This window comes from Amborella trichopoda, chromosome 9 (assembly GCF_054954075.1).
Source record: "Amborella trichopoda isolate Santa Cruz 75 chromosome 9, AtrichopodaSantaCruz75HAP2 v2.0, whole genome shotgun sequence".
Lineage (NCBI taxonomy): Eukaryota > Viridiplantae > Streptophyta > Magnoliopsida > Amborellales > Amborellaceae > Amborella > Amborella trichopoda.
In genome coordinates, this window is record NC_142344.1 from 53,152,924 (window position 1) to 53,180,467 (window position 27,544).

At 35.0% G+C, this 27,544-nt stretch overlaps 1 protein-coding gene and 1 pseudogene across 2 annotated transcripts; one reads left to right on the forward strand and one right to left on the reverse strand.

Moving 5' to 3' along the window:
• Positions 1 to 11,053: 11,053 nt before the first annotated feature.
• LOC18441543 (homoserine kinase pseudogene) lies at positions 11,054 to 13,467 on the reverse strand (annotated as a pseudogene).
• Positions 13,468 to 19,841: 6,374 nt separating this feature from the next.
• Positions 19,842 to 26,370, forward strand: FKBP53 (FK506 BINDING PROTEIN 53). 2 transcript variants are annotated; one of them, XM_006851773.4, is made up of 11 exons: positions 19,842 to 20,034; positions 20,799 to 20,872; positions 22,371 to 22,597; positions 22,744 to 22,883; positions 23,286 to 23,643; positions 23,998 to 24,219; positions 24,326 to 24,572; positions 25,243 to 25,330; positions 25,418 to 25,459; positions 25,606 to 25,654; positions 26,099 to 26,370. In XM_006851773.4, the coding sequence occupies exons 1-11, from the start codon at positions 20,022 to 20,024 to the stop codon at positions 26,175 to 26,177; spliced, it is 1,539 nt and encodes a 512-aa protein (XP_006851835.1). In that variant the 5' UTR covers positions 19,842 to 20,021; the 3' UTR covers positions 26,178 to 26,370. The 2 variants fall into 2 exon arrangements, 1 of the variants encoding a protein (XP_006851835.1); XR_966914.3 differs by lacking the exon at positions 25,243 to 25,330 and having other exon boundaries at positions 19,901 to 20,034.
• Positions 26,371 to 27,544: the final 1,174 nt, after the last annotated feature.

Sequence of the window (27,544 nt, forward strand, 5' to 3'; positions counted from 1 at the left end):
CCGTTCCGTTCTCACCTACCGCAATCCCCACAAAATTAAATTTATTTCAAATCCGGGCTCACCTACAATGTCCACAAAATTCCTCTCTCTCCATCGAATTCCAAATCGCTCTAATCATATTCACCGTAGAAAAAACCAAACTTTCACATTTTCCATATCTAAAAGCATAAAGTCATGAGATTCGCAGAGGAAAAAACAAACTTTCACATTTTCCATATCCAAAAGCATAATAAAATCTTGAGATTCACAGAGGAAAAAACCAAACTTTCACATTTTCCATATCTAAAAGCATAAAGTTTAGAGAGAGACGGACAAATGCTAATCCTCCACTTTAATCAACATTGATCCATGATGTGACGGGGTTTGGGCGGCGAGTTAGGCATTGCACCATTTCTTGTGTGGCCCCCCTTCAAAAAGTACAAAAATTGTGGACTTTGAAAATTTACATAAATTTGAAAAGGGTGTCGTTTTGTGTAAAGTTACGATCTTACGTGTAGGTATGTCCATTTTAAAAACGGAAAATTACATATACTCTCAAAAGTTCAACTTCCCATACCCTAAATTTTTTTCTTATATATATCCCCCAAATAAAAAAATAAGTAGATTTAAGATAAAAATGCCCTTATTATCTTTTTTCTCTATTTTGGAGTTTGGTGACTCTATCTACCCACACTTTCTCTCTCCCAATGTTAAAACCAGTGTTTAAAAAAACGCCGAGTCGAACCGGACTCGCCCGGTTCGACTCGGGAATCGCCATGGACGGATCGAATCGGCGAAAAAAACGGGAATCGGCCGGTTCTAGAGAGAACCGGACGATTTTGTACAGTGACTCGCCGATTCACTGTACGGAATCGACTAGTCCGAACAGTTAATCGGCGAGTCCCGTACGGAATTTTTTTTTTTTTTTGTTTGTAATCCATGATAGATTTTTTTGTAATACTTGATCGATTTTTTTGTAATCCATGATCGAATTGTTTTTTTTTTTTTGTAATCCATGATCGAATTTTTTGTTTTTTTTTTTTTTTGTAACCCATGATAGAATTTTTTGTAATCCATGATCGAATTTTTTGTAATCCATGATCGAAATGTTTGTTTTTTTTTTCTTGTAATCCATGATCGAATTTTTTGTTTTTTTTGTTTTTTTTTGTTTTTTTTTGTAACCCATGATAGAATTGTTTGTAATCCATGATTGAATGTTTTGTAATACATGATCGAAATGTTTGTTTCTTTTTTGTAATCCATGGTCGAAATGTTTGTTTTTTTTTTTGTAATCCATGATCGAATTTTTTGTTTTTTGCTTTTTTTGTAACTCATGATAGAGTTTTTTGTAATCCATGATTGAATTTTTTGTAACCCATGATCGAATTGTTTTTTTCTTTTTTTGTAATCCACTATTGAATTTTTTGTTTTTTTTTGTAATCCATGATTGAATTTTTTTTTGTAATCCATGGTAGAATTTTTTGAAAATTTGTGATTTTTTTTTTTAATCCATGATCGAATTTTTGTTTGTAATCCATGATAGAATTTTTTGAAAATTTGTGATTTGTTTTTTTAATTCATGATCGATTTTTTTGAAAATTTTTTTTTTTTTTTTTTAATCCATATTATTCAAAGAGAAAATGAGAGAGATGATAATTCTGAGGCCACCCTATCCCAGCCATATTATTCAGCAAAAGTGTAGGGATGAGCACGACAGTGCAGGTGAGCATGAAGGATGGACAATCTTCGAGGATTTTAGATTGGGAACACAACAAAACACTAACACTCAGGGATTTGGGAATAGTCAGACGCCTGCTAATATTGATGATTCGTTTTTAGATCGAATAAATGAATTGTTAAACGAATTCAATCAATGGCACCAGCGTGACCAAGAAAAACAATAATGTCGTCTATCATTTATTTTTAGATCATATGTTACTAATTTTATGCTTTATTGTAGTCCATGTATGTTGATATACTTATTCCATGATAATTATATGTTTATCCTTTTGTGTGATGTAAATTAAATGCTGAATGGCGGTTTATGCAGGGAAAGAACATATCAATATTCGCATATTCATTCAAAAACATGAAAATTCTTAATGGAGTACCCTCATTTCTTATTGAATTCCTAAAAAAAAAATATTTATAATGAATTTTAATAATTTTTTCGGATCTTTTTTAAGCTTTATTACGACCGATTCACCCGATTCCCGATCTGAATCGCCGATTCGTCGATCTGGATCGGTTTTTTGGAAGCCCGATCCGGGTCACCGATCCGTTTTTTAAACCATTGGTTAAAACACATTCTCTCTCTCTCATTCTTTGATAATGCGGTTTGGCATATAAGGTACCAAACTGAAATATTTGTATGGTTTGGCACAAAAAAGTACCAGACTGTCAAAAAATTTTGATCTGGCACAAAATGTGCCAGACCATATTACAAGCCACGTTACGAGAACTCAATGCATGCGGCATTCTATGCACCGGACCGAAAGTAAGGGCATTTTAGTTTTAAACCTATTAACTTTTTTATTTAAGGGTAAAGCTAAAGCAAATTAATATTGATGTTTATGGAGGGATATAAGATGTCTAGAAAGTTGAATTTGGGGTACCTATAATTTATCATTTTAAAAATCTAAAAAATCTTAAGTACCATTGACTTAGACAATCGGTCACGAATTTTAATATCTCATTACTTTTGGCATTTTTGCCCCTACTTTCTCTACCTTTTTTTGACATTTTTGCCCCTACTTTCTCTACCCTTTTTGGACATTTTTGCCCCTACTTTCTCTACCCTTTAGAACCCTTGTCTTATTCTCTCCCTCCTCCCCCCAAAAACTTACGAGGGATCAATCTCACTCTCATTTTCTCCCAAAAACTTACGAGGGATGAACCCATTAGTAAGAGAGACACCCATTTACAGTGTTAGAGAGAGAAATATATCCTCAGAGGTTAGAGAGAAACACAATTTAAGCTTTAGAGAGAAAAAACCCATTTGCAATTTTAAAAAGATAAACACTGACGAAAGATAGAGAGTGAACCACATAAAGCCATCAGCAACATAAGATTGAGAAACTCATGAATATTATGAGAGGTGTTGTTGTTGTTGGAGAGACAGATATGCATTCATGGGTTTTACTAAATTCCAATGATTTAAAAAGCGGATTGGTGATCTGGATCGAGCACCTCAAAAACCCATCCAAATCGTTGAATCGGTGATTTGGATCGGGAATTGACCGAATCGGTCGGATTAAGCCTTAAAAAAAATCTAAAAAATTTATTAAAATTCATTATAAATGTTGTTTTTTAGGAATTCAATAAGAAATAATGGTACTCCAATAAGAATTTTCATTTCTTTGCATGAATATGAGAATATTGATATATTTTTTCCCTGTATGATCTACTGTTTACCATTTAATTTACATCACACAAAAGGATAAACATAGAATTATCATGGATTAAGTATATCATCATACATAGACTACAATAAAGCATATAATTTGTAACATACGATCTAAAAATAAAATGATAGACGACCTCGTTCTTCATCTTGGTCACACTGGTGCCATTGATTGAAGTCGCGTGACAATTCATTGACTCATTCTAAAATCGAATCATCCAAATTAGTGGGCACCTGACTATATCCAAATCCTTGAGTGTCACTGTTTTGTCGTGGTCATAATCCAAAATCCCCGAAGCTTGCCCATCCTTCATGCTCACTTACGTTGTCGTGCTCGTCCCTACCCTCTTGCCGTTGGGACTCGATATGTAAATAATTTGGCTGGGATTGGGTGGCCTCAGAATCATCATCTCTCTCATTTTCCCTTAGACCCCCTTTTTACTCTCCCTCGTTAGGTGCAATATTACCAACATCTCCGATGAATTGTAGATATGTTGGCGGGCTGCTTCATCTGTCATGCTGCTCATTACCTTCTTCAAGATCTTCCTCACCGATAGCCTCAAGGACCTATCTCTTGTGCAACACTGGCTCATCTTCCTCTGCTACCTATTGTTCTGCTGTGTCTGTGACAAATATTGTGTCCAAGTCTAGCAGCCCGTAGTCTTCAAGCTTCCTTCTTATTTGTCGCTCTTGGAGGTTTAAGTTGTAATGAACATAGACTAGCTTATGAAGCCTCTCCGAAGCGAGTTGATTCCTCCTAGTAGTGTGCAATTATTGCAACGTACTTCAGTTTCACTCACACCCAGTAACATAACATGTCTAGGAGAGCACCTTGATTGTTATTTTCATTAGGTGAGGTGCATCACTACCATATATCTCACACCATTCAACTGGATTAAAATGCAAAAAGCATTGTAAGGGCAAGAACAATTCATGAGATTAAATATATGAATGAACAAAATATTAGTTAGGGGATAACTTGTATCCATCTTAGTTCGAGAATTCCTAATAAGTCTAGTTCCGAATGATTCTATAACATTCTTATACATAGCAAGCTAAAACAAAATATTTTGTTTTAGTGCATTATTCCTCACAAATATAACAACTCAATCAAGTTTTTACCCAAATATTAAATATTACCTCTTGTATTGCTGCTACCTGGTTTCGATGGCTTATCTCCAGCCTGGCAATAATGCATCTAACCCTTCAATAATCTTGTGGGAATGTTCAGATGTTAAATAGAAAATTTTTTTGTTGAAGTAGTAACCTAGAAAATACATAGATAGAGAAAGGTCATTTAAAATTTCATAAAAAATAATAGAGAATTAAACATTATAATGATATAAATATATATGTACCTGCATAATGAATAGGACGTCCAAATTTGGTGTTCCACCTATTTCTATAATCTCGATCACTTTACTATCAAAACTACACTTCTTGATCACTTTACTATCAAAACTACACTTCGTAAAGGATGTGCCCATGGCAGCTTTCTTGTCAGCATCTACCATTCTTAACACCGTGACCAAAGGGGCAGTGGCCTCTACGACACTGGAACATCGAGACCATAACCTCCTGTTTGAGACTATGTCGTCCACTTTTAGCCTGGTACTAGATTTCGAGAGGCGGTCATTTAACCACTCTTCACTGGTAAACAATATATTTAATGCACCTTCAGATTCCCGAACGGAGTCCACAGCCAAGTAATCTGTCGCAAAACGGGTTATCGCAGGCCTGATTATCTCTTTTTTCTTAGACTGTTCCCTGAATAAAAATAAAATTTTAGAGTGGTTATATATAAATCTTGAAACCAACATCGCTTCCTGTAGAGTCTCCTTCACAATTTTAATCTCACCGATCTCCTCTAACATAAGATCGATGTTGTGTGTAACACATGGGGTCCATACTAGATGCTTATTCTTATCCATCAACTTGCTGCCCGCAGAAACACATGCACGAGTATTGTCCGTAATAAACTGGATTACATGCTTATCTCCCACTTCCTCCACTATCTGATCATATAGTCGTACCAATAAGTTTATATCCTTATTTATCCTTGATACGTCTTTGCTGGACCAAAAAATTGTATATTTTGGGGAATAGGCCAAGAAGTTAAAAACTCTTTTTTGCTAACTTTATTCAACCAACCATCACTCATGAGTGTAATGCATGTTCTTGTCCAACTCTATTTATATTCTTCAATCCACTTTCTAACTTATTCCACCTCTGTATCCAAGATTGGCCCATTGAGCTCATATGCCGTCGGGGGCTTTATCCCGGGCCTGGCTCTCTGGATTGAGTTGACCATAGGTGGAAAATATGGGCTATTGGCTGCATCAAAAGGGATACCTTTATTGTAAAACTATTTACCAACATATCTGCCCAACATGTTCCTCGTACCTTTCACCATGCCTTTGAGGATCATATGTTGTGACTTAGGCTTTGAGAGAAATGGGTCTATACGACCATGACCTGCAATACTGACACTCCTATATAAGTCAGAAACAATTTATTCAACGTCTGATTCCTCTTGATACATATTGCCACCAATCCCTCCATACATATTTGAGCTGGGCCCCCCATACATGCTCGAGTTGGGCCCCCCATACATGTCTGAGCTAGGCCCACCATGCATGCCCATGTCATAACCGTCAGGCATTATAAACCCGTGCTCCCTCTAGTATGTTTCCTATAAACTCATTATTGTGACCATTTTCAAGTCATTATTATATTGCTATTCTGGATCATTCTCACTCGATGGCATATATAAACCAACTATCTCCACATCCATCCTTTGCTTTGCAATTTTTTTACCTTTGGTAGCCTTGAGAAATGTCGTCATTTGCTTTCTTATATTACTAGGGACACTATTGTATGCAGAAACATATCCCTTAACCCTTGCCGAGTGTTGCTTGAACCTATGTACCCCACTACTTATAACTTTTTTACAGTAATTACAAATAATTTTGTCTTTTTTATTGGGATCAAGTTTGACCCCATATTGCCATGGGGGGTCTTCCCTAGATCTTGCCATGGTTCAACTGTTTTAATATGTAAATGGTTAAAAATTAACCTGACAATTCAACATGAAAAGTAATCACCATGTGTAGTGATAATACGTAAGAGTAGTTCATGAAGTTATCTTTGTTGTTAATGTAAAATACGTCTACTGGTAAAAATATTTTAGTTCCTATTGGCAAAAATAACTTATTTATGCAACATTATAAATCAAAATAGTCTATATCAGCTATTACAATAATATAGTCATCCATAATGCCACTACACGTACATTTGGCATAAAAAATATTTACAATGATATAGTCATTCACAATGCCATAAATAATATTTACAATAATATATGGGCACAATCCCAACTCAATTAAAATGATCACAAATTCGTACATCTCAATTACAATATGCAAAATAGTATAATAAAAAATACAAGCTCTAAACATGCCTACAACTCAATTAGCAATAATATATATACAATTTATGTATCAACATACATTTTTTTTGCATTAAAAATTTAATAATAAAATTGAAAAATGCAAGATAATATATTTATCTTACATGGCACAATTTTTTTACAATGATGTTCATACAGTTAATACCAAAAATATACATACATGCCACAAATAATATTTACAATGATATAGTCATTCAAGATAATATAACGATAAAATATTTATCAATCATATACATACATTTTATGCATTAAAATTAAAAAGTACAGTTTTGCATTAAAATTTTAACAACATGTATTTTTTTGTATCAATAATTTATCAACATGCAATTTTTTGCATTAAACATTTAACAATAAAAATTTAAAAAAACAATTTAATTCGTCATGATAATCAAAACCTAGTCATGATTTTCACAATTTTTTAGAAAATCACGATTTTTTAAATAAATTGTTCATCAATTTTTTTTTAAAAAAAAAACGCAGTTCTTCACAGACCTACCTGACATCAGTCATTCCAACTCGAAAATCTGCCTCAAAGCAGATATTTTCAAGGAAGAGATCACAACAAACATAATTTGATTAAAAAACCAGCAAATAGCCAAGAAATGCATGAGAATGCGTACCAAGGAAGAGATGAATCTAGCTTAGTGCTCAATATGTAAATCTTTGAGAGCAATAAAATTATTCGTTTTATAAAAACAACTTCAGTATTCAAATATAAAATTGGGTTATAGCTAATCATAACTGCATTGAAAAAGTGTAGACAATTGACCAGTATCATATTTGAATAGCACAACAGCAACACTAATGTGGAAGCAAAAAAACGTGTGCATGCACCTAACAGTTTCACATTTAGTTTGACCCAATGGTTTAAAAAACGGATCAGTGACCCGGATCGGGCTTCCAAAAAACCGATCCGGATCGGCGAATCGGCGATCCGGATCGGGAATCGGGTGAATCGGTCAGAATAAAGCTTAAAAAAAATTCGAAAAAATTATTAAAATTCATTATAAATATTATTTTTCAGGAATTCAATAAAAAATGAGGGTACTCCATTAAGAATTTTCATGTTTTTGAATGAATATGTGAATATTGATATGTTCTTTCCCTGCATGAACCGCCATTCAGCATTTAATTTACAGTATTTCATGCTCATCCCTACACTGTTGCTGTTGGGACTCGATATGTGAATAATATGGCTGGGATAGGGTGGCCTCAGAATCATCATCTCTCTCGTTTTCTCTTTGAATAATATGGATTAAAAAAAAAAAAAACAATTTTTCAAAAAAATCGATCATGGATTAAAAAAAAAATCACAAATTTTCAAAAAATTCTATCATGGATTACAAAAAAAAATTCGATCATGGATTAAACAAAAAAAATCACAAATTTTCAAAAAATTCAATCATGGATTACATAAAATTCGATCATGGATTACATAAAATTCGATCATGGATTACAAAAAAAAACAAACAAAAAAAACAAACAAAAAAAAACAAAAAATTCAATCGTGGATTACAAAAAAAGAAAAAAATAGTTCGATCATGGATTACAAAAAATTCAATCACGAATTACAAAAAACTCTATCATGGGTTACAAAAAAAGCAAAAAACAAAAAATTCAATCATGGATTACAAAAAAAAAAACAAACATTTCGATCATGGATTACAAAAAAAAAACAAACATTTCGATCATGTATTACAAAACATTCGATCATGGATTACAAAAAATTCTATCATGGGTTACAAAAAAAAAAAAAAAAATCGATCATGGATTACAAGAAAAGAAAACAAACATTTCGATCATGGATTACAAAAAATTCTATTATGGGTTACAAAAAACCAAAAAATTCGATCATGGATTACAAAAAAACAAAAACAATTCGATCATGGATTACAAAAAAATCGATCAAGTATTACAAAAAAATCTATCATGGATTACAAAAAAAAAAATCCGTACGAAATCGCCTATTCACTGTTCGGACTCGCCGATTCCGTACAATGAAAGAATCGTCCGGTTCTCTCTAGAACCGGACGATTTTCGATTTTTTGAACGATCCGGTCCCTTTTCGCGATTTTCGAGTCAAACCGGACGAGTTTTTTAAAACGCTGGTTTGACCACATCAATTAGTAGTAAGAAAGTATATTATTAATAAACACAAAACCATGATATCAGTATTAGAAGAAAAACAAAAAATATCACTTTTCAGAGTGTTGTCCTTCTCAGGTGCGGTTTGACAAGATGAACAAACTTTCAGCAATCATTTCAAACATGTTAACCCATGTGCCCTCATGCAAAATGGCAAAAACTTTTACCTTTTTTTGTCTTTTTCTGTCTCTTTCTTTTTTCATCCAAGTACTTACAATATTTTGTTAATCAGCATGAACAATTTGCACCTCCTAGGCAAGATATAGTCCATGAAGCATTATGTCCTCAAGTGTAACTCATGACATAATGATTGCTCAAATACTTTAGACCATTGGGTATGTACAACATCGTTTTCATTGCCTCAATGTACAACAAACCACGTTATGCAGGGCCTATATTCATCAAAGATCTCTACAAGGGATACGAGCTAGTAATTTTGCAGTTAAATCCATCAAAGTCGATAAACTCAGGCCTCACAAATGATGAATACTGGTTCATAAACAAAATGAGTTGACAACATCAGAATATCAGATAACACATAAGTAAACTCGTTCAAAAAAAACATCATCAGATAACACATATTGGACTGGTGATGATATCAAATGACACAATGTTGTGCAAGTGATAAGAATGTCCTCGTTGCCTTGCTTCTGGATATCATCGGTTGTCATGTACTCATTCAGTAATAGTGTATCTACCATTAAAATGAAAATCCAAAGGGATCTTGTGAGCTCCCAAATCATGTCACATGTTGCATGTGACTCAAAACGGGTAAAACCAAGATTCTAGTTTATTTATGGCGTTCCTAAACACAAGGCTTGTATTGCAAATGTAACAAAAGTATATCACAGAATAATGAAAAAATTTACAAAAAAGGAGGAAACAAGATCCGGATTGCATGCACTTAGAGTTAGGGAACTTAAGAACAACATAATGCATTGCTAGAGAACTTAACAATACCATAGTCAGGATACAAATGGATGATGCCATGGTTAATAATAGGAAAGAAATTCCATGTCAATTAACACAAACAAATAGGCAATCAATGAACATAACATGCATATTAATCTCTAGTGGCGTATTTAAAATTCCTATACAGTAATCAAGAGCTGCAGACACATCAAAATTAGCAGCGATGATTCACAATCCAAAAAATGCTATTCTTTGAGTCAATTCGACGAACCAGCCCTCAAAAAATTCAGAAGCAAAACAATTACTAGTTCTACCCATAACTAAATTCTAATTGAGACTACATATACTTATGGATTGATTTGGAGGCATGCCAACTGATAGTGACAAGTCCCTGTTTTCAGTAACACAACTATCCATTATCGTGCCCATGGCCGTAAAGAGCTATATATGCATTTCAACCAGGTTCACTTAGAAAGTTGGTCTCCAGTGGCTAATGCCTTGTCGACACTATTGACCAGAAAGCCCCTCTCAACTGACATACTTGTTGACTCACATCTAGTATGGAGAATATGTTAAAAGGGAGACAACATTCCCATTAAGACATTATTTGAATAAATGGCAAGGAAAAGATAGTTTCCCCAGCTGGTTAAGAAATAAACCAAGCAAAGCTAGGATAAAACGAGACAGTAAAGTGTTTGAGAGAGCAAAGTGAATGAATCAATTTTAATAAGAGGTTTTTTATTAAAAGGTTCTTAAACAGTCCTTAAGAAGGACACTCTGATGAATTAAAGCTTTCTGACACTAGTTTTTGCAACTCGCATGCAGTTGTAATGTGTGAACCGGATTACCTTTTCAAATAGTTGAGAGGTGTAAATCTAGTTATGGACTATGCCACAGCATGGTGACCCCGAAATGCAGAAATGACAATTGAGGCATGAGCTCTTACTAGCGGATGCTTGGCGACTACGCGATAAACACCCCACAGACCATATTTGCAGCTGTCAAAACTGAAGGATTAGCATTATTAATGCAACTGAGGATGACTGGGACATGCCTAGTTCGGATTTCTTGATTTATGCCTGCTAAGCCTGACTCATGTGAGGTGATCAACGGCATTGTCGTAGGCTGAACTCCAAGTGCTTGCAACATGTAGAGGATGTTCGGTATATCTGTCAAATAATTTGGATCGTTGGAATGGTCTCTGATTCCTATTTTGCCTATGGTTTTCGTTTCGTCATACCAGATTATTTGGTTCTGCATCTCTTCTTTAGCATGAAGTACAAAACAGGATTGCCCAAAGACAAACTTTATACTAATGAAAAGAACTGAAAAGAACCACATAATCTAATATGCCAACAAACATGAAACACATAAACCAACCCAACCATTTCGCATAACACATCTAAAAGTTTCTACAAGCTGCATAAACTTGCAATTCACAAAGATTATAGCAAGATAACTGACGTCCCTGGGTATTGCATAAACTTTCACCATAAATATTATGGCAAGACAATCATAAAATTTCAAGGTGTTAGAATCACAATTAATCCAACCTACAATAATGCCATCGACCATCATACACCTATCGCCTCCTTTTCGAGTTCTTTTTTTTTTAAGGACATCCATAAATGGAGGCTCTGAAATCAGTGTATATGGATATAAGCTCCAAAAGGGACAAGAGCAATCATTTCATTAACGTAGAAAACACCCACGTCCAGCATTACAATTGGCTTTGAAATATGCACTTTGTGTCAATTGTGGGGAATGGGCATAGCAAACAGACCAGAACCTAGTAATCGAAGTTCTGCAAATTAGCATTTTGTTTCGACAAACCACACATCGGTTTCGGTCTTTCAGATGACCTCAAGCTTCGAATCCACAGAGATAGCTATAAAGAAAATCCAAACCACTCTTCCCCAAACAAACCCCACAAAATGGGAGCCAAAGACGAGAAGCATAACCTGGAATGATCCGAAAGGACTCGCCATCAACTTGTGCTCAACACCTTCGCAACCACCCTATCAAGCCTATGCACGCTAGCGCTAGCTCTCAGCTTTCCGTCCTTCAAGAAGGCCTCCACCATAGCCTGCCCAATCTCTCGCCCCCTCTCCTCGCAATCTGTCACCGCAACTGCTGTAGGGCCTGCCCTGCTGATGGTGCACCCATATGCCCCCGCCCCCACAGCCCCCTTCATAACCTCTGTCATCCCAGGAATGAGGCCTTTCCTCCTTGGCTCCACCAAAGGAGTCAGAAGACATCGCCAACCCCAAAACCTTGGCGTCCCCCTGCAAGACCCCAACCATAAGGGCCCCTGCTTGGCTACAATTGGCCACGTGATCCTTCATGGTAATCTCTTCTGGCAAAGCGGAGCGCATCTTCTTTGTCGGCGTTCAAGTTCAAGTGCTGCCAACACAAAGAAAAGGTCCTTGTCAGCTGGGAAGGGGAGGGAAATCAAGGGTAGCGGTGCGTAAGTCTGCACCAAGACGAAGCCACCCATGAGAGCGGGGGCGATATTGGCCGCATGGTAGCCAGAGACAGTGGCTTCGGATTCAAGACCAGCAAGGACAAGATCAGAAACAGGGAGCCGGTTTCCCAATAGGTGGTTTACAGCGAGGGCAGCAGCAGCTGCACTGGCGGCACTCGAGCCGAGGCCACTGCCCAAAGGGAGACCTTTGTGGAGGGAGAGAGAGAGGCCACACGAGCAAATACCCAGCATTTTCATTGCTGCAATGGCAGCGATCCCTGTACAGTTGAAGTTTGGGATGAGGCTGATCTTTTTCGTGGGATCCCCATGGATGGAAGTGATCACAAGGCGACCAGACCGTGTTTCCGGGTCGATTTTGAGGGTAACACTGTCACCCAACCCATCGACTGCGCAGCCAAGGAAATCGAAGCCTGGGCCCAGGTTCGCGATAGTGGCTGGGGCAAAGGCAGTGACTTCAGCGAAGGCGGGTTCAGGATCCAATTCTGTTTCTATCGTACTTTGGTGAAGGACGCATTGTTGGGGGGTCGAGAAGGCAGATAGGGTTAGGGCTTTCGGAAGCTGTAAAAATAGAGGGAAATAGGCGCCTAGAAAAGGAACTGGATTGGGTTTGGGGAAAGCGATTTCGACAGAAAGGAGAAGGTCTTGGGGAGGTTGCAGAGGCTCATTTCGCCTCTGAGAGTGGCAACGCTCGGCTCAACTCAATCACTCCAATAAGGAAATGGCTCAAGAGTGTAAATCTACACACTACCAAAATCCTCGCCGATTGCTATAATGAAAACTATTATTTTTTTGAATATATTTTTTTTTTTCGAAATTCAGCAGAACAAAACAGAATCAAGCTTGTTCCATCCACTGGTTTTGGGTGCCTTAATTTGCAGAGCAGATAATCACTGGAGGATCTAAGGTTCTCTAATTCTTTCACCAGTTCAATTTAGAATTCAAAGAGAATATCTCAAGTGCCCTAGCTCGTTCACTGTTCACTGGTTAAAGACTGAGACAGTTGGGAGAAGAGAAAGAGAAAACGCGGACTGTGGCCAGAAGTTTACGTGCCCCCGCAGGTCTCCGTTTCGTCATTCCCCCGAGCCGTTTTTTATCTTGGAAAAATATCATATTATTTCTTATTTTTAACATTAGAAGTGAAAATATTTCTCATAAAAAAAAATAAGCAATTTTTTTTTATCTTCCGACCCCTTAAATCTTTTTGACCATACATTATTGGTTTAGACAACTTATGAAATGATTATATCTCTCTCTTTAAAATCCAAATTACATTTCTCTCTCATCATCGTCTCTCTCTAAAACTCAAACTACATCTCTCTCGCATCATTGTCTCGCTCTCAAAACTCGATCGGTCTCCCTAAAACTCAAACTCCATCTCTCTATTTAAAACTCTATCTCCATCTCTCTCTAAAACTCAAACTCCATCTCTCTCTATAACTCCATCTCTCTCTCACCTAAAACTCGAACTCCATCTCTCTCTTTAAAACTCTATCTCTCTCTAAAAGCCAAACTTCATCTCTCTCTCTAAAACTTTATCTCTCTTTTAAAACTCCATCTCTCTGTTTAAAACTCTATCTCTCTCTAAGACCCAAACTTCATCTCTTTATCTAAAACTCCATCTCTTTCATACATATAAGAAGAAGTACTCGTGTTCGAGCTCAAGCTAAACCCCTTGGCTAATAAACTCATCGAGAAACGAAGAGAGAGATGGAGTTTTAGAGGGAAAAAGATAGAGTTTTAATAAAGTGTAATTTTAGTGTTTATTTGAGTAAAAAATTTATGATTAAAGAGATCCAGGGGGTTGTAAATAAAATAAAAAAAGAAATATTTTGCTTAAAAGTAATATTTTCAATTTTTAGATCTCATAACACATGAAAGTTAAAAATAGAGGATAAAAAGATATCTTCTCTTTTATTTTTGCAAAATTAAATATACTTTTCCACTTAAGAACGTCGCTAGCGAAACTCTTTGCAGTTACATATTTTATTGGAAATAAATTTTTCTTTGCATTATATCAAAGTTTGATTGTTTTTATTACAAAGTTTGATTGTATTATATCAAAGTTTGATTGTTTTTAATACGAAAGTGGGTAGCTGCATTTATTTGAATGACCAAACTCAAAGTTCAGAATAAATTTTCTCTTACTTTATGACACACTCAAACCATCGAATTTTATATCGGATGGTTGTAAATAATAGTGACCTCCTTATAATAAAGGTATGGTCTCATTGTATACAATCCTATAATTACTTATCATCAAACAACTAACAAACTAATATGATGTATATAATATATTAAGAAAAAAATTATATAAAGTTGCAACCTTAAAATTTAGAATTACAAATTTACGTGAAAAATCCATCAGGAAATGTTGTTTTAATGTTGAAAAACCCTCTAATTGATCATCTGAACATCGAGATGGATGAATATGAAAGAAAAAAAAAATTGATTCCCAAAAATAGTGCATCTTGCTACCCATTATCTAGACCATCCATTTTCAAGATTTTCATATATTTATAGATTTACTTGATTTTAACCATTTTTTTAGTTTAAAATTTTATAATTATATATGAAACCATATTTTGAGATAATCTTAATAATTTTTTATATCAAAATTATATGTTGTTGTAAAATTTGAAGGTGCACCTTATTTTAATTGTTTAAGATTGCAACCTTATGGAAATAATACCCAATATATTACAATCTAGTAAGGTGAGGATCTGAAACTTTCCCTTAACTAGTCGAAGCTCTTGTTAAGGAAGTAGATTGCATTAGGTATGCTACTAATATAAAACTTTTGACACATATTATCATGAAGATAGCCCTAAATGTCTGGGATAAAACTTGGATGATGATGAAGAAGAATAGTCAAGGTTGAGATCATTAAAGGTTTTCAAAGCCATAATTGTAATTTTAAAAAAGTTTCGAGGTGAGGCTTATTTTGATAGGGTTACAACCCTATCAAACCTTCACATTTTTTATATTTCATAATTGTCATAATTTTTCGAACATATATAAATATATGTAGGGGGATGATATCATGTTACTGTATAATTATAATATTAACACCACACTTCTAGAAAACTGTGTATGTAGTATTTCTTATGACCCATAATTTTGTACACACTTTTTTCATCCTAACAATCAATATAAAAAAAAAAAAAATCTGATTTGCACTTTAGATATGGTCTAAATGAGTCCCCTCCAACAATGAATATAGACTTTCCATTTGGTGAATTTCAAGATGTATGCCTTTACGAATTAATTAATTAATTTTTTTTATATTGTTAATCCAATCATTATAAAACCATGTAAAACGTTTGAAAAAGAAAAATTATTTCCAAAGTATAAATCTAAGTATCTCACCAAAATGGACTGCCTATATTAAATAGGCTAAAAAAACACTTTTTAATGTGTGTTTTTTATTTTTTATCATTTAGTGAATTATTTAAAATAATGAAAAAAATGTATTTTTTTATTTATTTGCCACTGATCTGATTTTGTCTGGAGCCATAAATTTGTGATACATTTTTGTATTGGGCAGATAGAATAATTATGAGCTATGCAATTTAGGGCTTGTTTAGATTTGCTCCTTATCACCCAGAATATAAAATTATTCTTGATAATGAATTATTTGTTGTTTGGTAGTGTCTCTTGTAAAATTAATCGATATAAAATTATAGGCAGCTTTACATATAAGTTTGTATTTTTCAAATGTTGTTTTTGCCATAAATAACAAAAAGTAACTTAAAATTGCTAATGAGTTAAATAATTAAATGGAAAAGTATATAATGAAACCATTTACCTTTGGTACAAGTGGTCACAATACCGTTAGATGTGAAATTGGGTAGCTGCATTTATTTGAATGACCAAACTCAAAGTTCAGATTAAATTTTCTCTTACTTTATGACACACTCAAACCATCAAATTTTACATCGGATTGTTGTAAATAATAGTGACCTCCTTATAACAAAGGTATGGTCTCATTGTATACAATCCTATAATAACTTATCATCACATATAGTGTAATATATGTATCAAACAACTAACAAACTAATATGATGTATATAATATATTAAGAAAAAATTTATATAAAGTTGCAACCTTAAAATTTAGAATTACAAATGCACCTGAAAAATCCATCAGGAAATGTTGTTTTAATGTTGAAAAACCCTCTAATTGATCATCTGAACATCGAGATGTATGAATATGAAAGAAAAAAAAAATTGAGTCCTAAAAATAATGCATCTTGCTACACATTATCTAGACCATCTATTTTCAAGATTTTCATATATTTATAGATCTACTTGATTTTAACCATTTTTTGAGTTTAAAATTTTATAATTAGATATGAAACCATATTTTGAGATAATCTTAATAATTTTTTATATCAAATTACATGTTATTGTAAAATTTGGAGGTGCACCTTATTTTAATTGTTTAAGATTGCAACCTTATGGAAATAATACCCAATATATTACAATCTAGTAAGGTGAGGATCTGAAACTTTCCCTTAACTGGTTGAAGCTCTTGTAAAGGAAGTAGATTGCATTAGGTATGCTACTAACATAAAACTTTTGACACATCTTATCATGAAGATAGCCCTAAATGTCCGGGATAAAACTTGGATGATGAAGAAGAAGAATAATCAAGGTTGAGATGATTGATTTAAAGGTTTTTAAAGCCAGAATTGTAATTTTTAAAAAGTTTTGAGGTGAGGCTTATTTTGACAGGGTTACAACCCTATCAAACCTCCACATTTTTTATATTTCATAATTGTCATAATCTTTCGAACATATATAAATGTATGTAGGGGGATGATATCATGTTACTGTATAATTATAATATTAAAACCACACTTCTAGAAAACTGTGTTTGTGGTATTTCTTATGGCCCATAATTTTGTACACACACTTTTTTCATCCTAACAATCAATATAAAAAAAAAAAAATCCGATTTGCACTCTAGATATGGTCTAAATGAGTCCCCTCCAACAATGAATATAGACTTTCTATTTGGTGAATTTCAAGATGTATGCCTTTACGAATTAATTAATTAATTTTTTTATATTGCTAATCGAATCATTATAAGACCATATAAAAAGTTTCAAAAAGAAAAATTATTTCCAAAATATAAATCTAAGTATCTCACCAAAATGGACTGCCTATATTAAAGAGGCTAAAAAAACACTTTTTAATGTGTGTTTTTTTATTTTTTATTTTGTAGTGAATTATTTAAAATAATGAAAAAAATGTATATTTAGAAATTAGAGTTAAACAAATAGCTCTAACGTAGTTTTTGAAATTTGTTTTATCATATTATTATGGAATACTTGCATGAAATCACTCCCATATAAATTTATTCTCATTTCTATATACTAGATTAAGTTTAATTTTGGCACGTCTTTTTTTCTTTTGAATAGCAGTAATAATTTTACTCCACCATTGGAAGAGTAATTACAGCAGCCAAATGCCTAGTTGCGAGAACCAGGGATATTGCTAACAGCTCAGCCTTCATACCACAATCAAAAAAACTTCGTGGAAGGCCCGTGAGAGCTTAACCTCCTTATTTATCCATTTGATAACCTCCACCACCATTGGCTTATTCAGCTTCAACCAATGTAGCACGCTCTCAATATTGCTTCATTGACAGTGATAATTCCCACCTGTCCAAAGTATTTTATCAGAACAATGCCATTCTTATCTCAAATAATATCACGTATCTCAACTCGGCTCGATTTCTCAATAACTACCATCAAAATTAAGCTTTACCCACCCTTCAACTCGGCTCGATTTTTCAGTAACTACCATCAAAATTAAGCTTTACCCACCCTTCAATTCGGCTAGATTTCTCAATAACTACCATCAAAATTAAGCTTTACCCACCCTTCAATTCGGCTAGATTTCTCAATAACTACCATCAAAATTAAGCTTTACCCACCCTGCCGCATGCGCTTTCCAAACTCCTGACCTTACTTATTTGGTTGCATGCTCAACTATTAGGATTTATAGGTTATGCATTAAGTTCAATTAGCTACTCCCCACCATTCCTCCGTGACAACTAATTATTAGGATATGTGGATTATACATTAAGTCCAATCTAGCTACTCCCAACCATTCCTCCTTGACTGATAACCACTCAAAATCGGTTACATGAATTTTCTCCTCCAATTCAATGGCTGATTTAATCATATCTTCAAAACATCTATGGTTATGCTCTTTCCATAGTTCCTACAGTACAATGGCTTTAATCACTTTCCAAATGATTTTATCTTTCTTTCCAAAACCTCCAGCTAACCAATTACTTAATAATCTATCAGACATTATAGAACTATGCAATACACTACAGCCACATAGATTTAGCATAACAACATTTAAAGAATAGATAATCCACAGTTTCTTCATCCCCTTTACACATAAGATTGACAATAGTTTGTATTTTTCCCAGTTTTATCAGCATGTTAATTGTTAACATCTTTTTAAAATTTCAATAACCACATGAAGGCATGCCATTTCCAAATTTTTGCTGCTTCCATATCATTCAATTTGTGATGATCATATAATTTTGGCATGTTTATACTTATCACCATCACACACCTGTGAAAATATTTAAAATAATAAAAACTACATAAAATTACTATTTTTCTAGGACAATTTAATAATTTTATTTATTTTAAACTATTTTAAAATATTTTTTATTAATGTATGATAGTAAGAAGTGTGGCCGCACCAAATTTGAGCTTCACCTATATATAAAGAGATAAAAATTAAAATATACTATATATATATATATATATATATTCTAAAACATGGGAATTTGATTGTAAAATAGGGCAATGATTTCATGCAACTGTTGCATAGTAATATGATGTAACAATCTTAAAAAACCTTCTTATGGCCATTTGTTTGATCCAAAATTTGAAATATACATTCTTTTCATTATAATAATCAATCACAAAAAAGGAAAAATTGAAAACACAACCTATAAAGTATTTGTTTAGCCCAATTAACATAGACTATTCATTTTAGTGAGATGCTTAAATCTAGATCTTAAAAGGATTTTTTCATTTCCAAATTTTTTAGATAACTTTATTATCATTAGATGAACAATATTAAAAAAAAAAAAAAATGATTTTGAGTTTATAAAGGCTGAGATCTTGAAATTTATAAAATGAATGGTCTAGATTCATTTTGGAAGGGACTCATTTTGACCATATCTAAGGGTTCAAATTGATTTTTTTTTTTTGGAATTGATTATTGAGATGAAGAGAGTGTGTGTACAAAATTTGAGGTCATACAAATACCACAAACATAATTTTCTAGAAGTGTCGTTACATTATACTATGATACAACCGTTGCATTGGATCATGCTCTATAAAATATAATGAGACAAATTTTAAATATTTTAAAAAAGGATTTATTTACAAATTTCTACGTTATTTCCAATTTATCAACTTCCTAAGCCCAAATTATTTACATGCCTAGTTTGGTCATTGAATAAAATCCCAAGGGCACATTTCATAATATTGCGTTTATAAAGTAGAACCAAGCGGGTTTCATGGTTTAGGGGTTTACGGCTTCGTTGCAGAGAGCCACTGCATCGTTTTAGGTTTTTTTGAGGTCTAAGCAATGGCGTTTTGGGGTAAAGGCTTGCTAACGTTCTCTATCGTTTCCTACTTTTTTGTGGCTTTCAATTTTGAACCTTATGTTAATTTTTATTTCCATTTTCCATTGACGACTGTAGATTCTTTCATATTTGATTACTCATTGTCTCAACAAATATGAAATCATATCCTCTTTATATTCATATTCGTTTTTTCTTGTTGCTATATGCTTCCCTATCTCCTGTCTATTTAATCAGTCCATTACACAATTTTTCTTCCGTTCTAAGTTATTTTTGTTCCCATTCGCCATTGTTGATTGTAAATTATTTTAACATACGCGTCTAGTGTATTCCATTACAGGATTTGCCCTAAAGTTACCCTCGTATTCAATGTAGTCATCATTAGGGGTTTGTGTATTTTTTTGCAGTCTACTTTAAACAAATATTTCATTTTTCTTTCTCAAAAAAAAAAAAAAAAAAAAGAAAGAATTTTGCTGATTATTTTTTCATCTCCATGATTGTTACTTCGGGGTCATTTGGTTCACATGAAAATAATCCTCAGAAAGTTTTTCATATGAAGCAGAGGTTACACATGTTTGGTTCGTACTTTTAAACACGTGAGAATTAATTCTGTGATAAAAATGTTTACCACAAAATGAACCTTTTCATATGAAAGGAACTCCCTATTAATTCCTGAAACAGTTTAGGTTGCTTGTTTCTGGTTTTACCTTTGGTCAAAATTATTGATGCTAGTTTATTTATTGTGCTATTACAATTATTAATTAATTTGTATTTATTGGCAGGAATTGAGGTAAAACCTGGTAAGCCAGTTAAGCATCAATATGATAGCGAGAGGGGAAGGCTTCATGTATCAAAGGTACTTAGAAGTCTAAGCCTAAAATTCCCTTTATTTTTTGTAATAATATTGTTTCTGATGTTAAAGGAGTTTATTCCTGATTTTGCAATGGATGTGATTATGTTGTGATGTTGCTGTTAAAAAGTTTGAGATTAAAGAATAAGCATTTTTAGTTCGAGTTAAATCCCAAACAGTAGTGGAAACTCATGTGAACAACCTTTGAAGTGTGAGATGAATGCCGAGTCTGTTTACTTCTGTTGTTTATGGTTAGTTTATACTGATATGAGGATTGATAATTTTTCAAAATGTTCATTTCAGACAAGGTGCTGGGACTGGCCGCAGTTAATTCGGTCGGCCATTGGCCGAGTGAGTTACTCGGGCGAGTCCAAGTTCAGTTATCCGAGTAGTGAGGGAAAAGTGTAAAAGAAGCTAATTCAGTCGGCCATTGGCCGCGCGAGTTACTCGGGCGAGTCCCAAGTTCACTCGTCCGAGTAGTGAGGAAAAAGTGTAAAAGGAAATAAGAAAAGGGGAAATTAAAAAAAGGTAAGAGTCCTTGGTTAGCCACATGGCTAAGGGAGAGGGTATGCGGCTAAAAAGAGAGGGCTGTCACCAAGTGTCTCTTCCCCCCACAACCATCTGTCTTTTCTCTTCCCCCCCTGTGTCTTTCTCAGATCTTTCTTTCTCAGAGAAGGAAGAATCAGCCATCTCTCTCTCTTTCTCTTTCTCATAGAAGGGATAAATGGAAACAGGGTTTTTAGAGAGAGATAACAAATGCGCAGAATCCTGCCCTTTTAGGGAAGGGAGGGAGGGAGGGAGGGAGAGAAAGAGGGAGGAAGGAGGGAGGGAGGGAGGGAGGGAGGGAGGGAGAGAAAGAGGGACGAGGGAGGGAGGGAGGGAGAGAAAGAGGGAGGGAGGAAGAGGAATGAAATGGGGGTGGAAATCACCCTCATGAGAGAGAGATCACCCGGTTTGCAGTTGAAAGGTGCAGTGCCCCCTTAGAGCGAGACGAAATGAGGGGGGCTGTGCGCCCCTTTATTTGAGTATGCCCCCCTTATTTGAGTGTGCCCATGTACCGAAGAACTTGGGGATCCTTGCCTCGCCATTAGGGTGAGGCTGGGTTACTCGGCTGACTGCAAGTGGTCTGGGCCGAGTCTCGGAACATTGATTTCAGAAAAAGATAATTTTTCATAATATCATTGATATTTGTTGACAAAGAAAAAATGGCCTTGAAGGACATGTTGAAAATTCATGAAAAGAGCATTGGAATTTTGTTTTGGGATGTTTATGGAATCATAAAAAAATCGCAATTTGTCACTAAAAGCATGCAGAAATGAAAAGGAAAGCATATTTTCTCTAGATTATAACCATTTATGGGTTGTATCTCACTAGTAAAACTTGAAAAGTGTACTGATTGCTAAGACTTCATTTGTTTTATGGCATATTATTATGCGGAGGTCTGACATTACTTGCTTGAGGCATAAGTTTCTTGTTGCTATCTTTCTCTTTTTATTTTTTGCAGGCTACTTTGGGTCATGGTTCATCAACTGAGAGGAGTAGCCTACAGTGTAACATAGGAAATAAGAGCCCTGTTCTTTTATGTGTTCTTTCGGAAAACCACACTGATAATTGTTCTATAGATGTTGAATTCGAGGAGGAGGAAGAGGTGGTGTTCTCTGTTTTGGGCCCTCGAAGTGTGCACCTAATTGGTTATTACATGGTTCCTGATCGTGGTCCCGAAGAGGACTCGTATCCTATGAAATGAAGTCTTCATTTTTTTAATGGTTTATTTTTATGGAATATTTATAAGCCAATTTCATTGGTTTAGATAGAAAAATTGTTGATTTTTTCAATGAACTTTGCCCCCCATGGCTGTTTCCTTTACCATCTAATAGTGAATCTTATGGGGAAGATATTGATGTTGAGACAGAAGAAGAGTCAAGCTACCATAGCTCAGATGATGAATATGAGGACGATTTTATTAATGATGATGATCTTGATATGTTTCCAGATTCACCCCGGCCCAAGAGTGGAGGTACAATGATTGTATTCATTATATATTTTGTGCTTTTTTCTGGTCCAATTGAGCTTTATGACATGAGTTTAACGTTCTTTATAGGTGCAGCATTATCTTCTCTATGCCTATGAAATTATGCTCATATACACAGACAGTTTTTATACATATGTTCGTGTAATATTCTCTCCTCTGATTGCTCTGTAGCTGTGCCCCATATCCTTTGCGCTTTATTGCATGTTGTTTGTGGACTAAACTCATTCGAACCGACTCTAGATGGAAATATGCTTGTTGATGTGGATTGCAGTTCCTACTTTTTTATTGAAGTGTTAAATTTTGAATATTGAAATGGGATTTCCTACTTGATGATCAATTTATATGTACTCAATTAACGCATTTTACATGTTTGACATTCATTATCAGTTACGATTGAGGAGATAATTGATGATGAAGTTCCTTCAAATGGTCATGTTCCTAAAAATTTGAAGAAGAAGCTTCAGAAAGTTGAATCGGAAGATGATTGCAAGGACAAGCAACTATCAGTGATCAAAAGGACTAGAAACCAACGTATAGAGTCGGATAGTGAAGATGAAGATGGGTTACCGAAACCTTCAATAAAAGATGGTGGTAAGGATGCTAAAGTTGCTGAAGCAAAAGAAAACTCTGGAACAGCTAATGAAGAGGGAGAGAAAGAAACTCAAGTTAACGGTCAGGATGATGTATTTCCTGGTTCAAACAGGAAACTTGACGGCAATGAACAAGTTGGAGCTGGAAAGAGAAAGTGAGAACATAGTTCTTTGCATCCTTTATTTGTTGATCTTTATTTTTATGATAGGTAAGTATACTGTGTCAGATAGACTATAGAAAATCGCACTCTATTGGGGTTATCATCATCCGAAACAATGATTACACTGATGAAGTGAGTGGGGGATCCATCAGAATGGAGCATGACCATAATGGTCGGTTTCGCTCGCTCATCACTGTCTATCTTTTCATTGGATGGTGATACACTTTAATGGTCTGTAGTTTACCATGGTTCACCGGGGTACAACATACTCTCCTTTATCCCAAATATGTATTTGCTTCATTTACGATGTTTAGGAACATTTTTCGTGATATTGCTGTCTGTGATTAGGAAAAGAGGCCAATTAGATATTCCTTCAGATCCATCAGGTGCACCTGTTCTTGAAAGTGATGGAAAGAAGAAAAAAGACAAGAAGAAGAAGAAGAAGAAAAACAAAAGCGAAAATCCAATCTCAGAAAAGGATCAACAAATACAGGAAGCACAAGAGCTAACTAGCGGTACTCCAGGTCAACCTTCGGACATTGAAGGGAAAAGACTAGAATCGGATGAAAGGTAGAATTGGAGTCTAATCCTCTGTGTTCGATCTTGAAATGTGATTTCAGAGATTAATTGCTTTTATGGAGCTCTGTTTTTGATTGGTTTTTCTTCACTTTGTTAGAATTCCAATTGAATCAACTGATCAAGCCAACGCTAATCTTGATGGGGATGTTAAAAAGAAGAGGAAGAAAAAGAAGGCCAAGACTCAGGAAAATGATAAAAGCTCTGACGGAGTAGCATCTGCGGTGGTGGAAGAAAAATCAGATATGCCACTTGCAAAAGGAGCAAGGACCTTCTCCAATGGCTTGGTTGTTGAGGATATATCGATTGGTCAACCAGATGGGAAAAAGGCAGATAAAGGACGCAAGGTAAACCTTCTTCGCTTTTACTTTTCTGTCTGCCTACGGACTTCTTTATTTTTAATTTGTTTTCGTTTTCTTTTGTCACTTCTATCAATGACTTTTAATTTGTTTTCGTTTTCTTTTGTCACCTTGGTGACTTTTCCCCGGTGGGGTGTTTTGTGCTTTGTATTGTCTCTTTTCATTCACTAAAGTGTTAATAGTATAAAAAAGAAAAAGTTCCCTGCTGCATGTTTTGTGCTTTGTATTGCCTCTTTTCCTTCAATACAATGTTAATAGTATAAAAAAAAAAGGACAAAAAAAAAAGAGGACGCAAGGTAAACCTAATTCTTTGCCTCAAGCCCTTTAGTTTAGATTATTGTAGAGTTTTTTTTTTCTTTCCATTTTACATGTCATTATTTTCCATTTGTGCAATTTACTTAGTTTATCTTTCATGCAGTAAGCGCAAAAACTTCTGATAGTCTGCTGATTGAGTCGGTTAAGAATAGGAGCATGATTATTCATGGATTTGGTGCTCTTATGTGTTTTCTATGGTTTTACATCGAGGGACACGAACATTAGGATTTTATGTAAATTCAACACTAATCACTTCCAAATTTATACTTGGCAACTAAGTCTCGGAACGTGAAAATTAGGCTCATAAGTTGTTACAAATGACCTCGTTTGTTATATGGGTCAGGTTTTGGTGAACTACATTGGCAAGCTTAAGAAGAATGGAAAGATTTTTGACTCTAATATTGGAAAGAGGCCTTTTAAGTTTCGATTAGGTATATCTATAATGGCCAGAACTGTGTCAAATAATTGATTGCTTTTATGGTGCATTTGTTCTTATGAGATGTTTCGATTTTTTGTAGGTATCGGAGAAGTCATAACAGGCTGGGATGTCGGTGTCAAGGGTAATAACCCGTGACCCTAAATTTTTGAATCCTTAAACTATCAAACTTGTTTTGCTTTCAAGTAGAATTTGGTTCATAGTTTTAGCTAGCAGTGATGAAGTGATATTTTGTCCCTACTGAAACCCTAATCATGTTCTTACTTGTAGGAATGCGAGTTGGGGATAAACGCAGATTAACAATTCCTCCATCTATGGGGTAAGTGGACTTGTATTTTGTGATGGCCTACTTATATTTTAGTGGGATTCTCTATAAAAAGACCATTTATCTTTTGTACATGGAGGTTACAATCATTTTTGTCACTTAAATTTCAATGGTTGTAAAAATGTCTTTGAATAAGCACGAAGTCCCAAAAAAAAATTCTAGGACTTCGTGACTCACTCCAAACCATCTAATTTGAGTGGCAATGAATGTGACCTTCGTGTACAAAAGATAAATAGTCTCTTTGTAGACAATCCCTATTTTAATTACTTGCCATTAATTTTACTCATGAAAGAAAAAAAAATATTTTCTCATTTGTGGTGGTTCTTTTATTTGATATGGATTTTCCTTTTGTTTATTTATTTCATTTGGGGAGAGCATATTTACCTTTATGTTGACCGGTAAGGTGTACTTAAATTTTCTTTGCCTCTCTTTTCACAGTTATGGATCCAAAGGAGCGGGGATGATACCTCCAAATGCTTGGCTAGTGTTTGATGTCGAGTTGGTTGATGTCCAGTGATGATGTTTGTATCTGGGAAGTTAAATTCTCCTCTCTTTTTTTTTATGTTGTTTTTGCGGCTTATTGAACTGCGTGGGTAGAGAGAGAATTACGTGACACTATAATGCTCCTCTTTTTTCATGCATGTATTGAGGATGAGCATCATTTTTGGAAAAGCACGATATTCAGTCAATGTTTTATATAATTTTTGGCACTGATAGGATTCAATGCGTGGTGGAGACTGAAGCAGTCGCTGTGACCCAGTAGCACCTCAAAACTTGCCAGAAAAATCAGTTTTGTTGCCCAAGACCAAGTTTTAGGGTGGCAACAAGCTGGGCCTGGCCTGGGCCAGTGCAGTCCCTAGCCCAGCCCTAGTCCCTGTACAGTCGAAGAGTCTCTGGCCTAGGCTCAGGCCCAGGCCCCAGCATAGCCTTGATGGTGTGAGGTTGGGCCTGGCCAGAAAAAAAAAAATGATAAAACGGAAAATAAAGGCTTGGCTCAAGCCTAGGCCACCTTTTGTCTCTCTGGCCCTAGGTTTTGAGTGCCGAGCTGGGCCATGTGGCCCATTGCCAGTCCTGTTGGCACTTTCGTGTCCCAAATGCTATCATGAATTTAGAGGCAAAAAAATAATTAAAGGATTTTTTTTTCTCCTAATTTAGGACACCAAAACTACTTACAGACTGGCAATGGGCCACATTTCCAATCCAAGGCTCGATTCCTACAAAGGGGAGGGGCTTCCTCCCCACTGATTCACCGAAAAAAAAAAAGTTTTAAGGGTTGGGGTCGTGGTGATAGCACCTCATGCTTTAGTTACCATGTTGTGGTTTCGATTCTAGCATCACTCTACTAGCTTTCCAAAAAAATTACTTCTGATCTCTTTTTTGAAAAACAGTTGGGGGGCTTGTCTTCCCAATTACCCAAAAAAAAGAAAAACTCTTTTTCTTGACTAAATCCATTTCAAGTTCACTCCAGAGTTGGAACTCCAAAGTTCACAATTTGGTATGGAAACGGATTGGCGGGTGACAGAAAGGTGTTTCCGAAATTCAATCCATACTTGAGATGTCTTTTGGGGTATGGCTTTACCGCTTCATACCAAATATTGATCCACGAAAAACCACTTATCTGTTTTGTTTCGTGTTGTGAGGTGGTGAAGATATTATTACATGTGAAACTTGCTTGATTATTATCATCCGTAAGTTGGCTTAGTTGAGCGAATGAGGTGATTATTGTCATCCATAAGTTGGCTTAGTTGAATTAATGAGGTGCTTTCATGGACAATAAAGAACTTGTGTTGAACTAATGAAGTTGTGTTGAACTATTGAGGTGCTTTCAATGGTCCTACTTTGAGGTTTTTTTTGAGGTTTCAAGAATGTGTATGAGCCCACTTC